Consider the following 16,689-nt stretch of genomic DNA (forward strand, 5'->3'; position numbering starts at 1 on the left):
GGTCTCGCTGCCCAGGCGGGTCTCAAACCTGCGGGCTCAGGCAATCCACTCACCTCAGTCTCCCAAAGGCGCGGGATTACAGGCTGAGCTACCAAGCCCGGCTTCAAATCTTAAATTAACAATAATGTTGAAACAGTTAACATTTATTTAGACACTCTTCACACATAGCATTGATTATCTCATCCACATTTTATATGATGACAAAAATTAACACTTAGAGAGATAAAGTCTCTTGCCAAGGTTACAGAGAAAGTAAATTGCATAGGCAGAGCTCAAACTTGGGCTACTTGATTCCAGAGCCCAATAATGTTAACTTTTAAATAAGTTATGCCTTGGACCAGGATAGATTTACAGAAGTAGAATGAAATGGCATGAATAAGTAAATAATACAAATATCTCCCTCATTAGTTACACAGCCACATTTAACCAAAACAGTCACCAATCTGAATCTCACAAAAATATTCATTGCAGTACTATTTATAATAGTGAAAGATGGGAAATAAGCTAGAGTTCCAAGAAAAATTAAATATTAAATGGAGTATAGCACCTATAATAATGAAATATCAATGCATCCATTATTCATTCAATTAGCACAAATGTATTGAGCATCTACTATAAGCCAGTCACTCCTTTATGTGCTGGGAAAAGAGCAGTGAACAAAACGATGCTCTTCCCACCCCCAAAAAAACTTACAAAGAATTGTAAATGACACGGGAAGCATGCTTATGATAAAATGTAATAATAAAAAAAGAATTATGTATAAAACTACATAGAAAGAAAAAGATACATGTAAAGATAAAGATAATACACCAGTATGTCCAAAATGCTACTTCTTTGCAAAAATATCTTAAACTTTTATACATTATTCAAATTTATCACAATAGGCATTTATTAATAAAATTACATTTTTGTATTTTAGTTCTGGGGCTTATAACTGTGTTCCTAACTTGTTCCAGTAACAGAACATCAGTTACAATAGTTCTGTGGTTCAATATTATCATCTAGCAAATCCTTTATACCAATACTTCAACTCAGGAATCAGCAAATATTTTCTGAAATAGCCAGAAGGTAAATATTTTAAGTTTTGGGGACCATCCAGTCTTGTTCACTACTACTCAATACTGCTGTTGTACCACAAAACACCCACAGAGAATACTTAAATGAATAAGTGTAACTATGTTCCAATAAAACGTTATTTACAAAAACAGGTGTGGGTCTGGAATTGGCCCAAGTATCATAGTTTGTCAGTCCCTGCATTAACTTCATAGCAACTAATACAAACACCAAGTTCTTTTTACCTCCACTGCTCAATCTCTTTTAATATCCTTGAGAACAAGATATATTAACCCCATTTTACACAGGACAAGACAGACTCAGAGAGGAGTAATATCTTCTTCAAGATTGTATAGATAATAGAGCAAATTGTTAAATTCAGTTCCCAAGGGAGATGCCAAACCTCCTATTGCCTGAAAAGTTGTACATATATAAATGGTAATTTTAAAGTTTCGAGGAAAATTTGTTCCTTAGAAGAATTTTATTCCAAGTTATTTTGGAAAATAAACCCCCAAAAAATCACTCTAATTTATCCTCTATGAAAATATCTATTTTCATGTACCAGATGCTTTAAAGAAAAGTTTCCTTGCATACTGACCGAGTCAAAAGCCTCCATGGAAGTTTAAGGGATACCTTCGGATTGCTCTTGTGTGATAGGAAAATGGGACTGGCAGGGAATGGTTCCTTGTTTGTCCTAAGCAGCCTCTCAGGGGTTTGGCAGTGGACCACAGGGGATAAAGGTATCCAGGTGTTCAGAATCCACAAACCAAAAAAGGCTGTATGATCTCAGGCTTGCCTAAGAGTCACATGGCCACACAAAGCTGAAGACTTACCGATGTTAATCTCATCATCAGTCAGAGTGTCTCCAATAAAATCAAACTGAAATGACTGCAGCGTCTGGGAAAATTTCTGAACAGCAGAGGAGTAATCTGCAAAGGAAAGGGAACAGGAGAAAAAGTCAACACTGCTATCCTTTGACCTATTTCCTCATCTCTGTTAGAGCAGATAAAAGAAAAACAAGGGTAAGTGCTCTGAGCAGGTAGCAACTTGCATTTAAGTTAAAAAATTTAAGTTAAAAAGTTAAACTTGCACTTAAGTTGAAAAATCAGACCTTCAGCAAAAGAAAGTTTGAGAGATTAAAATCACAAGTTAAAAAAGGGAAAGGGGACGGCTTAGTGAAGTCCTTCAAAGTTATATCCATGTTTTTATTCTCAACACCTCTCCTTTCTGACCTGTTCAACCCAAAGTCTGGAAAACCTAAAACTACTTAGTAGTACTCTTAAGGGGGTCTGCTTTTGCATTTACTAAGCTCTCATAATGAGTAAAACACTAGATGCTTTATCACCTCTCACAAAACAAATATTCACAATCATTCTATAAAGAAAGAATTAGCTCCATTTTACAGATGTAGAGCTCAAGGTCCCAGAGTTACCTGGCAAAGCTGGAATTACAAGCCAGGTGGTCTGTCTGCTTCTCCAGGGCCCTATCCATGACAACATAGGAACCACATGTTAACCAGATGGCAACCTGGGTTAGTATACTATGTAGCAAAGGAAGAAATTTAACTTGCTCACAAAGTATTTCTCAAGAGACCTAACCTAAGAAGCAATAAATGAAAGAAAAAAAAAATAGGGTGAAATGACCAGATAAATGCTATTATTTTTGGTCAATGATTTTGAAGTTTAGTATATAAAAGTTTAATGATCATATAAAATTAAATCACATTTGGCTACACTTTTGAAAAATTATCTTTATTGAGATTTTTTTAATATGTGCTTCAACAAGAGGTCCAACCAAATTCTTTACACTTGCTACACTCCAACAGTGGTTCTCAGAAAATCATCATCATCATCATCATTATCATCATCACCATCACCTGGAATTTTGAAGAAAATGCCCATCAACAAGCCCCAGTTTAGAACTAATAAATCAGAAATTGCATTTTTATACAAGCCCTAGGGCATCCATTTGCTCTTTAAACTTTAGGAGCAGTGTTCTCACCAACTAAGCTAACCCATTAGACCATCTTCTAGGAAATCTAAAGCTTGGTGGTTATTTTTGTTTGCCTTTTCCTATGTCTTCTTTTTCTCCCTAGTTTCATCATTCTCCTCATCCTCCATCTTTCAATCTATCAGAGGTATGTACTTAATGACATTAAGTATTTGCTCTCGGGCTAAGGTAAATGGATACCAGGCAAGCAACAGCATCTATTCCTTGCTATGAAAAGCTATCACAGTTCAGCAAAAGCACAGTAAAGCATATTATAGCATTTGGCTAAAACATGCCAAGAATTTTTCTTTCCCATTTTGTCTGCTCCACTTTCAGAAATACTTATTTTCAGAATTTTGAGTCTTAACTCTTTGAACTAATCACTGAAAGTAATAATAACAACATTTTTACACAGTTTGAGGACTACAGTCCAGGTTACCATGGCTTCTTACAATTTCAAAAATCTAGAATTACATTTTCCACTACAAACCTGAACCGCATAAATGTGAGAACAGCATGCACATCCTTCAAATCCTTCCATAGTGCATCAGCAAAGAGAACACAAAACTGGCTCCATATCTGGAAAACAATAGCTTTTCACTGGTCTCCTTGGCTAACAGTAAAAAAAAGTCAGGCCCAGAATTCCTCATCTGCTCTCTGTTACTCTCAGGAAAATTAAATAAAAACATTTCTTACACTGCTCTTCCAAACATACCACTATTTCCTAAGTGTTACTTGAGTCAAGGGTCAAGGAAGGAACAGTTATTCATCACTCCTCTTCTAGAATTATCTGAACATTTCAGACACAACAAATACTACAATTGTCAACATTTGTAGTATTTGAAAATAAAGCCATGAAATAAGAAAGGAGTTGCCTTCATTCCCCTTTTCATTATCTAACACCAGCCTCTTCTTTACTCCAGACTTCAGACCTTCTAAACATTCCCTTACATCTACACAGGGCTTGAAATTTTATGAAAAATTTGCACAGGCATTTTCATTTACTGCTCACAACTATCCCAAAATAAGAATTTCTATCATTACCTTACAAACAAAAAAAAAGAGAAACAATGCAGACAAATCACATTAAAAAATATGAACAAGCATAAATTCACAACTCTTAATTGAAAAGAATATATCTGTCTTCTGTACTGAGGAAAGTTACAAAAAGACTCATATTTTAGATCAATGAAATGAGTGACAATCAGACTCCAAATAACCCACAAATAACCTAGAAATATTTGTCATGTGTGACACATATCATTGCTTATCATTCTAAAATACCATCACTGCAAACCATGTGAAATCATCATTTTAACCTCCTCAGTATCTCCCCACTCCTGTTCATCATGCCACTATCTCATTATTTTCCAGGCTATCTTTGAGGTTCTCTCTCCATCACCTTATGTGACTTCTATAATGTTTTTACTTCACCTTTCACTTATTCATTCTAGAACGTAGTTGAGTGGTGCTTTTTAGGCACTTTAAACATTCAGGGAATGAGGCAGAATACAAGCATTATTAATTAATTAATGTGGTATTGACACCTATCTTCTCATCACAATACTTTTCCAAAGTTTCACTAAAAATGGAATCGTATAATATACTCTTTTGTGTCTGACTCATTAGGGGCTGCACAATGTTTTCAAAATTCACTCATGTTGTCAAGTGTATCAGTAATTTGTTCTTTTTTTGCGAAGAGATATTTCATTGTGCAAATATATCCCATTGTTTATTCATGAACTTTTTTCTAGTTTTTCACTATTGTGAATGAAACTGCAAGAAAAATTTATGCATAATCCTTTCTGCAAAATATGTTTTCATTCCTCCAATGTATAGATTATATAGTAAATTGTTAAGTATACATTTAACTCCATAAGAAAAGATCCACATGCCACATACACCCTTCAGGGACCATGGGCCAACCTGCCAAGCAACCACTGTTGACTGCAACCCCACATCCTCAACCACTGCTGGGACTGTGCTCAGCATGCACACCCTACCCCACACCCAGAGCTTGAGAACCAGTCTGCCTAGCAGTCCACATCCAAATAGTTGAAGCACTGCCTCCACAAACACCCAGAGTGTAGGCCACATAGGCATTTGCAGATATCACTGGTTTTGATTACAGCTGAAGAAATGATATGGAGACTACACTGTTCCACACACCTAGAACCAAACCCAAAGCATCCTACCAAATTGACTCTGTAGAACTCACACACCTACAAAAATACGTCTTTCCCTACACAAGCTACTCCATTCACTGCTAAATACCAAACATTTAAACAAGAACTAATATCAATTGTACTAAAACACTTCAAAAAAACTGAAGAAGACAAAATAGTTCCGAACTTACTCTACAAGGTGAGCATTACACTGATATCAAAACCAAGTAAGGATACAACAACAGCAACAATACACCTACAGGCCAATGTTCCTAATGAACATAGATGCAAAAATGATAAACAAAAATGCTAGCAAACCAAATTCAACCACACATTAAAGAGACCATTAACCATGATCAACTGGGATTCATTGCAAGGGTACAAGGATCGTTTGACATATGCAAAATCAATAAACATTATATGTCATATTAACAGAACCAAGAACAAAAACCATATGATTATTTTAATAAATGCTGAGATCGCATTCAACATTCTTTTATAATAAAAAACCCCTAATACAACTGGGTATAAAAGAAATAAACCTGAAAATAATTAAGACCATATATGACAACCATATAGCTAACATCATGCCAAATAAGGAAAAATGAAGACCTTTCTTCTAAGATCTGGAACAAGACAAGGACGTCCAGTTTCACCCCTTTTTATTCACTATACTACTGGAAGTCTTGGCCAGAGCAATTAGACAAAAGAAAAAAACTAAAGGGCACACAAACTGACAAAATTAGCCTTATTCACAGACAACATGGCCTCATACTCAGAAAACCTCAACCCAAACACTGTTAAAACAGACACACAAACTTGGTAACCTTACAGGACACAAAATCAACATACTAAAATCAGTAGCAATAATGAACGAGCTGAAAAATGAATCAGTAAAGCAATCATATTGATCATAGCTACAAAAAATCAAATACTTAGGAATAAATTTAACCAAGAAAGTGAAAGATCTATGCCAGGAAAACTATAAAACACTGATGAAAAAGTGAACAGGACACACACATACACAAAATTTGAAGACATTTCATATTAATGAATAAGATAATCAAACTACCCAACAATTTACATATTCAACGTAATCCCTATTAAAATATCAATGATATTCTTCACATAAATAGAAAAAAGTCCCAACAATTCATATGGAACCACAAAAGACCCCAAGCACCCAAAGAAATGCTGAGTAAAAGAACAAAGCTGAAGACATCACACTGACGTAAAAATATACTATAAAACTATACTAACCAAAACAGCATGGTACGGGCATAGAAGCAGGCACATAGACCAAGTGAGCAAAACAGAAAGCCCAAAATAAATCCATTTATTAGCAACCATTTCATTTTCAACGAAGATACCAAGAACGTATCTTGGGGAAAATACAGTCTCTTCAATGAATGGTTCTGGGAAAACTAAGTCTATATGAGGAAGAATGAAACTAGATCCCTATCTCACCATGTACAAAAATAAAATGGATTAAAGACATATGTAATACTCAAATATAAAACTACAGCAAGAAAACATGAAGAAAACACTTTAGAATGTTGGTCTGGGCAAAGATTTTATGACAAAGACCTCAAAAGCACAGATAACAAAAGCAAAACTAAACAAATGTATCAAGCTAAAAACCTTCTGCATAGCAAAGGAAATAATCAACAAAGTAAAGAGACAACCAACAGAATGGCAGAAAATATTAGCCAACTATTCATCCAACATGAGATTAATATGCAAGAAAGTCAAACAAATCAACAGCAAAAATAATGATAATCTGATTAAAACATGAACAATCTGAAAAGACATTTCTCAAAAGAAGACATATAAATGGCAAACAAGTATGTTAAAAATACTCAATATCACTAATCATCATAAAAATGCAAATTAAAACCACAATGAGATATCATCTCACCCAAGTTAGAATGGCTATTATGAAAACGACAAAAATAAATGCTGGCAAGAATGTGGAGAAAATGAAATTCACACATTTTAGTAGGAATGTAAATTAGTGCAGTCATTATGAATAATGGTATGAAGGTTCCTCAAAAAACTAAAAATAGAACTACCATATAATCTAGCAATCCCAATACTGGGTATATAGCCAAAATAAAGGAAATCAGTATGTCAAAGTGATATCTGCATCCCCATCTTATTTCAGCACTATTCACAACAGCATACATATTAAATAAATCTAAGAGTCTGTCAATAGACGAATGGATAAAGAAAATGTGGTATATGTACACAGTGGAATCTGGAGGACATAATGTTAAATGAAATAAGCCAAGCATAGAAAGATAAATACCACATTTTCTTACTCATCTGTGGGAGATACAAAAGTTGAACTCACAGAAGTAGAGAGCAGAATAGTGGTTACTAGAGGCTTAGAAGGGTAGATGGAAGGGGTTAACAGGTACTGATTAATGTATGCAAAATTATGGCTAGATACAAGGAAAAGATTCCAATATTCTATAGCACTATAGGGTAACTATAATTAACAATAATTTATTGTATATTTTCAAGTAACCAGAAGAGGATTTGGAATGTACCCAGTACTAAGAAATGATAAATGTCTGAGGCGATGGCTATGATAATTTCCCTGGTTTGATCATTATATATTGCATACAAGTTTAGAAATATCACTGGTGGATGTTTAATAGTAATTTGTTAAACTAAGACGATGAATAAATATTCTTTTGCCTAGGAATAAATATGTACAATTATTATGTGTTAATCTAAAAATAAATAAATACTTTTTTTAAAATGTAAAATGAAAGGTCAAAGTGTTTTCCAAAGTGATTGTACCATTTTGCATTCCTATTAACAATGTATAAGCCGGGCTTGGTGGCTCAGCCTGTAATCCCGCGCCTTTGGGAGGCTGAGGTGAGTGGATTGCCTGAGCCCGCGGGTTCGAGACCTGCCTGGGCAGCGAGACGTCATCTCTATAATAAAAATCAAAAAATCAGCCGAGTGTGGTAGCGCGTGCCTGTAATTTCGGCTACTTGGAAGGCTGAGGTGGAAGGATCGCCGGAGCCCAGCAGGCGAGTCTGCGGTGGTCTGGAACGGCCACTGCACTCCAGTCTGGGCGACAGAGTGAGACTCCAACTCAAAAACAAAAAAACAATGTATGAAAGTTCCAGTTGATCCACATACTTGTCAACTCCTGGTTATTTATTATTTTCATTTTAGTCATTCTACCGGGTGGTTTGCAGTACCTCACTATAGTGCTAGTTTGTGTTTTCCAGATGACTAATAGTACTTAATATCTTATTACATGTTTATTGAACATTTGCAATATCTTTTTTTCATAAAGTTCTCAAATTTCTTGCACATTTTGTAATCGAGTTGAGATTTTTTTGCATATTCTGGAAGGAAGCATTTTGCCAGATTTATATATTACAAATATTCTCTAAATAAAGTAAGGGCTTAACAATCTGAGTACTGCTTATTTAAGAAAAATAGACAATCTCTGTAAGAATGGTGACCTTTCTGGAATATTAAGTTATCCTAATCAAAACACTATTTCCCCACCTCTGCAGTAACACTGAAAATCAACAGACTCCGAACTACAATAGCTGTGAATATCAAGTTAAATAGCCACTGGAGGGGCAGAATGTGGTTGAAGTTTCACAAGACCCCACTCCCAGAGAATTATCCTCTTTATTCGCTTTGATGTGTCCTTAAAGCTCGATTCTCATGGCTTGTCATCGCTTTTTCTGACTTAACACTGCCATTGAGGTATTTGTCAAAAATAATTATCTGAAATTGTCTGAGACTATGGTGGCGTGAGGCAACATGCAAGCTGGTGTTAACAAGAAGCTGACCAAAACATTTCGCAAAAAAATTAAAAAAAAAAAACTTGGAGAATGAAAAATTGGAAAATGAAATGGGGAGAAGTGGCTTTGAAAAGTTGCAACATATTAATGAAAATCTAGGAACAAATGGTCATGCAAAGGGATGTCTCTATGCACATGAAGGACATGACAAGTTCCTAATCTCTCACCTTTGGCTGATCTTGAAGCTCTGCACAAGCAAGAGGAGAAAGATAAGGCAGAACTTTAAAACACCTAACTAGTGCTAAAAGTATATCCCAATAAACACACAATGTCTTTCAGCAAAGGCTGGAAGCTTACTGATTCAAAGTATTTAATGAAATCACTATTGAACAATTAGCTGATCACTAAAAAACCAACCAGAGACTTCAGTGGCTTGTACAACAAAGATTACAGGCTTTATAGAATTAGTCCAAAAACACAATAAACAACCAAACACTACTATCAAATACTGACAATACACCCTGATGAAAGGATCTAATTTCTAGAGATGCCACATTATATTACTTTACACATTCACATTTCAACAAAAAAATGTGAGATACACAAAGACACAATGGCCCATAGTCAAGGAAAAAGCTGTAATCAATAAAATCTGTCCTTGAAGAAACCATGTCTAGACAACTAAAGGCTCAGAAAAATGTTTCACCAAATAGAAAATATTAATTAAATGATGGAATTTTGTGTAAACCAACTATAATTTCTACAGTCAAAAAAATAGCAAAGCTGACATTAAAAATTCACTCCAGGGGCTCAAGAATTAATTAAGTAGCAGAAGAATGAATCAGTGACCTTAAAAAGAGGTAAACTTGGATTACCCAGTTTATAGAACAGGGGGAAAAGAACAACAAACAACAATCAACACAGCTTCAAGCAGAACACTACACCTACAAGAAAGGGAATCCAACAATGACCCAGAATATATTTATTAAAAATTGCATATCTATTCTTAAATGTTTAAAATTTGGACACCTTCAAAGTACTCTCCATGTATGTGATAAGACCTATTGAGATGCATTTTCCACTGCTCAAAACAGCTTTTGAACTCATCAATTTTGATGCCTTTTAGTGCTTCTGCGGGTTTTTGTTTCACCTCTTCCACTTCAGCAAAACGTTTCCCTTTGAAGACTTTTTCTTTAAATAACTAAGTGGTTTTTCCGGATTGTTATTAATCTGTTCAGTGTTTCAATTTCTTCCTGTTTCTATCTTGAGAGGTTGGGTGGTGCCAGAAATTCCTCCATTTCCTTTAGATTTTCCAGTTTATTTGTATACAGATATTTGTAGTAATCTCTGATAACCTTTTTGTTTTAATTTTAAAGATGTGGGGTACAATTCAGGGTTAAGTATATAAATGTTCATTATGCAGGCACCCTTGTTGATGAGGTATGCTCCACACCTGCCCCCCACAGAATCCCACTACTGCCAATCCTGCCCTGCCTCCCCAACCTCTGCTATTTCCCACTACTAACAATCCTTTTCTTATAGCATTAGGTTAATTGTTCAAGGTCCACTTTTGAGTGAAAACATGGGATACTCAGCTCTTTGTTTCTGTGACAGATCACTCAGTATTATAACCTCTGAGTCCATCCAAGATGCTGTGAAGTTCATAATTTTGTCCTTCTTTATGGCTGCATAATATTCCGCGTATATGTACCACATTTTTTTCAGTCCTTTCTCTGAGCAGCACCATTAGGTTCCATGTTTTTGTTATTGTGAATAATGCTTCAATAAACATGTGTGTGCAGGTATCTTTTTCACAGAGTGATTTAAGTACCAACAATGTAACAGTGTTCCTTTTCCCTGCATCCTCTCCAGCATCTGTTGCTTTTTGAGTTATTGATGACAGCCATCTGATAATCTTTTGAATTTCTTCAGGATGAGTTGTTGTCACATTGTCTGTTTCATTTCAAATTGTGTTTATTCAGACTTTCTTTTTTTTTTTTCTTAAGTCAATCTGGCCAGGGATCATTCAATCTTATTTATTCTTTCAAGGAACCAGCTTTTTGTCTTGTTGATCCTTTCTATGGTAGTTTGGTCTTCTGTTTCCTGCGGTTGTGACTTTATCTTAGTAATCTGTAATTTTTTACTGAAATTGGGATTTACTTCCTTTTACCTTTTCAGCTCCCTTGAAATTAACAATAGGTTCTTTACACACGATTCCTATATTTTCTTGCTATGTGTGTGTAATGCTATGAACTCTCCACTCAACACTGATTTTATGGTATCCCAGAAATTTTGATACATTGTTTCTTTGTTTTCGTTTCCAGGAATCTTTTTATTTCTGTCTTTATTTCTCTGTTGACCCCAAAGTCATTCAGCCAAATGTTGTTTTGTTTCCATGTCTTTGTGTGTTTTGGGGCGTTCTTGTTGGTGATGCTAGTTACTTTTATATCATTGTGATCTGAGAGGATGCTTGGTATATTCTTTCAACTTTTGGAAATTTCTTCATGCTTGATTTATGTCCAAGAATGTGATCAATTTTGGAGTATGTTCCATGTGCTGATGAGTAGAATGGTTACTCCATGATTGTTGGGTGGAGTGTTTTGTAGATGACTATTAGGTACAATTGGTTAAGTTTCTCGATCTCTTTGTTGGTTTTTTTTGTGTCAATAATTTGTTTAGGAATGCTAGTTGGGTATTAAAGTCTCCAACTATGATTGCATCAGTGTGTATGTACTCTCCTTGTTCGTGTAGCAATAGTTTTATAATTCTGGGTGTTCCTGTATTGGGTCCATATATATTTAAGATGGATATTTCTTGCTGGTGAATTAATCCTTTTATCATTGCATAGTGTCCCCTTCTGTGTACTTTTTACCTTTTATTGGTTTGAAGTCTGTTTTGTCCAATGCAAGAATAGCCCCACCCCTGCTCTTTTTTTGTTTTCCATTTGCCTGTAAGATCTTTCTCCAGTCCTGTACTTTTTCCTGTGGGTGTTAACTGCAGTAAGATGAGTTTACTGGAGGCAGCAGAATGTTAGATCATATTTCTTCTTCCAGTTTGCTACTCTATGCCTTTTTAGTGGTGCATTTAGTACATTCACCTTCAAGTTAGTTATTGATATGTGAGGGCTTATCCCTGCCATAATGCTTGTAAGAGGTTGCTTTGCTTCGTTTTAGGTAGGTTTTTTTAGTTAATTTATATGCTTTGTTAACTCTGCTTGCTTGTGCTTTTGCAATGGGTGGAACCATTCTTTCGTTTCTGTGCAAAGAAATTTCTTAAGCATCTCCTGAAGGACTGATCTGGAGGTGGCATATTCTCTTAGAAATTGGATATCTGGGAAGAATTTTAATTCACCTTCATTGCTAAAGCTTAGCTTGGAAGGGTAGGAAATTCCTGGCTGGAATTACTTATCTTTAGGAACATTAAAGATGGAATTCCAGTCTCTTCTGGTTTGTAGGATTTCTGCTGAGAAGTCTGCTGAAATTATCATGGGTCTTCCCCAATAGGTGGTCTGTCTCTTCTCTGCAGCTGCCTTTAGGAATTTTTCTGTTATGTTTACCTTGTGAAAATGTATTTGATGTGTCTTGGGGATGTTCTTCTCATGAAATACCTTGTAGGGGTTCTCTGAATCTCTTACATTTGGGTATGGGAGGTGCTTTTGTAGGTGACGCCTAAGGCTTTGGGAATTGCTGTTGTTTTTTTGCTGTTTTTTACTCATCTTTGAGGACCAACCTTTTTCTTTTTATTATTTTTTAATTTTGTTGTGTTATAGATAGTTATGGTCTAGCTGCCCTAGGTCCCTTTCTGCCATTCAAAATAGTTATTACAGGGAGAGAGAGATGAGGACAGTTACTCCAGTTCTGCCACTCTTGCTAGGTATTCCTCAGAACCCAAAGTGACTTTCTACTGCAAAGTTATCCTGCCACCAGGCTAACCAGAATGATTTCCGACCTCCAGTTGAAAGCTCTTAGTTGAGATCAGGAAGTGGGATGGACCCGTGACCAGTGCAGCAGCAAGAGGTGCTCCTGCTGGGAAACCAGGCTGTCTGGTGCCTTTCACAACTCTCCCTCCCCTGCCAAAGTCCTTGTTCAGAAGCAGCAGTGTTTACCATGGTGGGACCTGCCCTTCCATTGGGTGAGGCTTGCAGGCATTCCTTCCTGGTCTGGGGAGTGGCTGGCAGACACTGATGGTAGTGACTGAATGCAGCTTGCCAGCGAACTTTCTTGGTCAGCTTTAACACTGTCAGTGAGGAGCACATCAGAAGGGTTGATTGGCAGTAGCCATTTTGAGCTTGGGTGGGTTCCCAGCTGGAGATGTGCTCTGGTAGCATGCTTCTGTGCCCTGACAAACCTACCCCTGTATGAGACTAAAGACATGTGCATGGCTGGGGAGAAGGAAACTGTGCCAGATCATGTCAAGGGCTCTCACTCCCTTTCATGTACAAGGCAGGACTGTAAATCCTATGGGAGCCGGGTGCCTGATGGGGATAGGGCACCAGGATTCAAATCTGGCCACCCACTCTCTCTCTTCCTTATTACCAATTCTTTCCAAGAGTTCTCTGCTGTCTAAACCTGCTCAAGCTGCTTGGAGTTACCATTGGCTGGAATTTTCTTCCTTGCTCTGCTTTGGGAGAAAGTGTTTGTTCAGCCACTCCCTGGTCACCATCTTGGATTTGGAATCTTTCTATTTATTCTTAAGTTAGTTTAAGTAGTTTATATGTTTCTAGGAATATATTCATTTTATCTAGATAATCTAGTTAATTGGTGTACAACTGTTCATAAAATTCTCTCATATCCATTTAATTTCTGTTAAGTCTGTAGTCATGTCTCATTTTTCATTCCAGGTTTTAGTAATTTGAGTCTCTTCTCTTTTCTTTTTGGCCTGTGTCGCTAAAGGCTTGTTCACTTTGTTGGTCTTTTCAAAGAACCAATGTATGGTTTCACTGATTTTTCCCCCTACCATTTTCCTATTTCCTTTTTGTTAATTTTTGCTCTAGCAGTACCCCCTGCTTACTTTTGTGTTTATTCTCATTTTCTGGTTTATTCCAATAGAAAGTTTCATTATTGATTTGAGATCTTTTTTCCCTAAAAATAGGCATTTGAAGCTATAAGTTTTCATGGTAAGCACTGTGATACTTGTATCTTCTTCTGTTCATTCCCTATTGCTTTCTTTTATGTAAAATAAAGGTTTTCTAGCATACTATTTTAGTTTACTTGTTTATTTTTCTATGTGCTTTTCAATTATTTTCTTAGTGGTTGCCCTGGATATTACAATTAGTATCTTAACTTGACACAATGTAGTCTAGATTAATGTGAAATAAATTCTTGTACTATATAAAAATTTTGTTCCAAAAATAGGTCTGTTTCTCCTTTTTTGCTTGTATCAATATTGTCATATGAATGACACTTCATACCAGGGGTGCCAAAAAAAGGTAAACACATTCACTCAAAAGACGGAGTTGGCCGGGCTCAGTGGCTCAGCCTGTAATCCCAACATTTTGGGAGGCTGAGGTGAGCGGCTTGTCTGAGCCCACGGGTTCAAGACCAGCCCGGGCAACTTGGCAAGACCACATCTCTACAATAAATCAAAAAAAATTAGCCAGGCGTGGTAGCACATGCCTATAGTTCTGGCTATTTGGAAGGTTGAGGGGGAAGGATTGCTGGAGCCCAGCAGGTCGAGGCTGTGGTGGCCAGGAATGTGCCACTGCATTCCGGAGTCTGGGGAACAGAGTGAGACTCCAACTCAAAAAAAACACAATGGAGTTAATCAAATGAATACTACTGTCACCATGTGACAGGCAGGACATTAGAATGACCAGTGAAACCATCTACCAAATGTGGCTTGTTATCAGTGTATATATTGAGTATTACAGTTTTGATACAGTTCTTTTCCTTTCTTAAAATGTTTATGCATTTTCGTACCCTCTGTATATTATAACTTCACCAAAACAATTTTATAATTATTGGCCTATATAGTTTTCTTTTCAATCATATGAGAAGAACAGGGTGACAAACAAAATGCACATGTGCCTTTTATCATACTTATGTATATTCTTTGCTAGTGCTATTTATTTCTTTGTGTGAATTACTGTTTAGTGTCCTCTCATTTTAGCCTGTAATATTTGCTTTAGTATTTCTTGTAGGACAGATTTGCGCTAGCAATTAATTGTCTGGTTTTGGTTTATCTGAGGCTATTTTAATTTTTCTTTATTTTTCAAGGTCAATTTTGTAAGATATAGACTAGTTGATAGTTATTTTTCCCCCAACACTTTCAGTATGTTGCCTAAGTGTCTTGTGTCTTTTTGATTTCTGATAAAAGGTCAGCTTTTAGTCTTATTAACGAATAACTTGTACATAGTGAATGATCATTTTTCCCAGATTCTTTCTGTTTTTATCGTTTGCCAATGGACTGTGATGATTCTATGTGCATATATACTTAAGTTTATCTTCTTTCAGGTTTATAGAATTTGCTGAAAGGAGCAGATTAATATTTTTCACTAAATGCAGCCAAGTTTTTACCAAGTAAATTTTCATGTATTCTTTTTTCCCCCTTTCTCTGTCCTCCTTTCCTCTGAAATTCCTGTGGTTTGAGGGGTGACCCAGAAAACCCAAACTATCTTTTGGGGGAGGGCAGGCACCTTGTACTACACTTAAAATTTGTTTTTCATATCAAATGGTCAACCAAAGTTTTTACGTGGAGGTTTTGAGAAGGTTGTGTCACAATTTGCAGGAGAAATATTCCAAGTTGTGACAAACAGTTGACTGATTCTCCTACCATGACAACATACCTGCCCACTCCTTGTTGAGTGTTCAGCATTTTTTACCAAAAACGGCATGACCCCCATGCCCAACCCTCCCTGTTTTACAGAATTAGACATTAAAATTGAGACTTGCTTTACATATCTATTTATGAAGTTATTTCAAACACCAATAATAAAGTGATTACATGTTAACGTAAATAGCATATTTTATGAGAAACAACTATATTTTCTAAAACAAAAAATATTGAGAATTGGCATTATTTCAAATTTTTGCAAATCTCTTTAATGTTTCACTTAATAGAAAACATCTGGATTTTTATAGCTGCTTCTGCATTTAATCTGTTGTGACATGCTGTTTTGGTTGGATAATGTAAAAAGTTTTGGACTCACACAGATTGTACTCATCAAAAGATGGATCAAGGCCGGGCTCGGTGGCTCAGCCTGTAATCCTGCACTTTAGGAGGTTGAGGTGAGTGGATTGCCTGAGCCCGCGGGTTCGAGACCCGCCAGGACAACTTGGCGAGACCTCATCTCTACAATAAATCAAAAAATTAGCCGGGCTTGGTAGCGCATGCCTGTAGTTCCAGCTACTCGGGAGGCTGAGGTGGAAGGATTGCCAGAGCCCGGCAGGTCGAGGCTGCGGTGGCCGGGAGCGGCCACTGCACTCCAGTTTGCATAGCAGAGTGAGACTCCAACTCAAAAAAAAAAAAAAAGGGATGGATCTTAGCTTTTCAGATCATTGTACTAATCTTCTTTACTATCACACAAAACTCGAAAAGTGGTAATTTCTTAAAGTTTAGTTGTAATCGTAGAATCAGAAACCATTATCAATGAACTTTTCATACTTTCAATCAGTAAAATTGACTGGCCTATCTTATACTTTGACTAGATCTTTACCCATGAATGAATCTTTTATCTATGTGTGACTTCATAACATCATGCATTG

General features: G+C 36.4%; 1 protein-coding gene across 1 annotated transcript in view; it reads right to left on the reverse strand.

The window, feature by feature from the left end:
- The window catches only part of LOC103253893 (oligophrenin-1-like), a gene marked incomplete at both ends in the record, with an annotated part of 79,197 nt that extends 62,806 nt beyond the window's left edge, over nucleotides 1–16,391 (reverse strand). The window contains 2 exons of the mRNA XM_008052097.2: nucleotides 1,887–1,982; nucleotides 16,319–16,391. Of these exons, the coding sequence (XP_008050288.2) occupies nucleotides 1,887–1,982; nucleotides 16,319–16,391 (169 nt within the window). The remainder of the gene's footprint in view (nucleotides 1–1,886; nucleotides 1,983–16,318) is intronic.
- Nucleotides 16,392–16,689: the final 298 nt, after the last annotated feature.

This window comes from Carlito syrichta, unplaced genomic scaffold (genome assembly GCF_000164805.1).
Source record: "Carlito syrichta isolate Samal-C Ts95f unplaced genomic scaffold, Tarsius_syrichta-2.0.1 Scaffold256349, whole genome shotgun sequence".
In the NCBI taxonomy this organism is placed as follows: domain Eukaryota; kingdom Metazoa; phylum Chordata; class Mammalia; order Primates; family Tarsiidae; genus Carlito; species Carlito syrichta.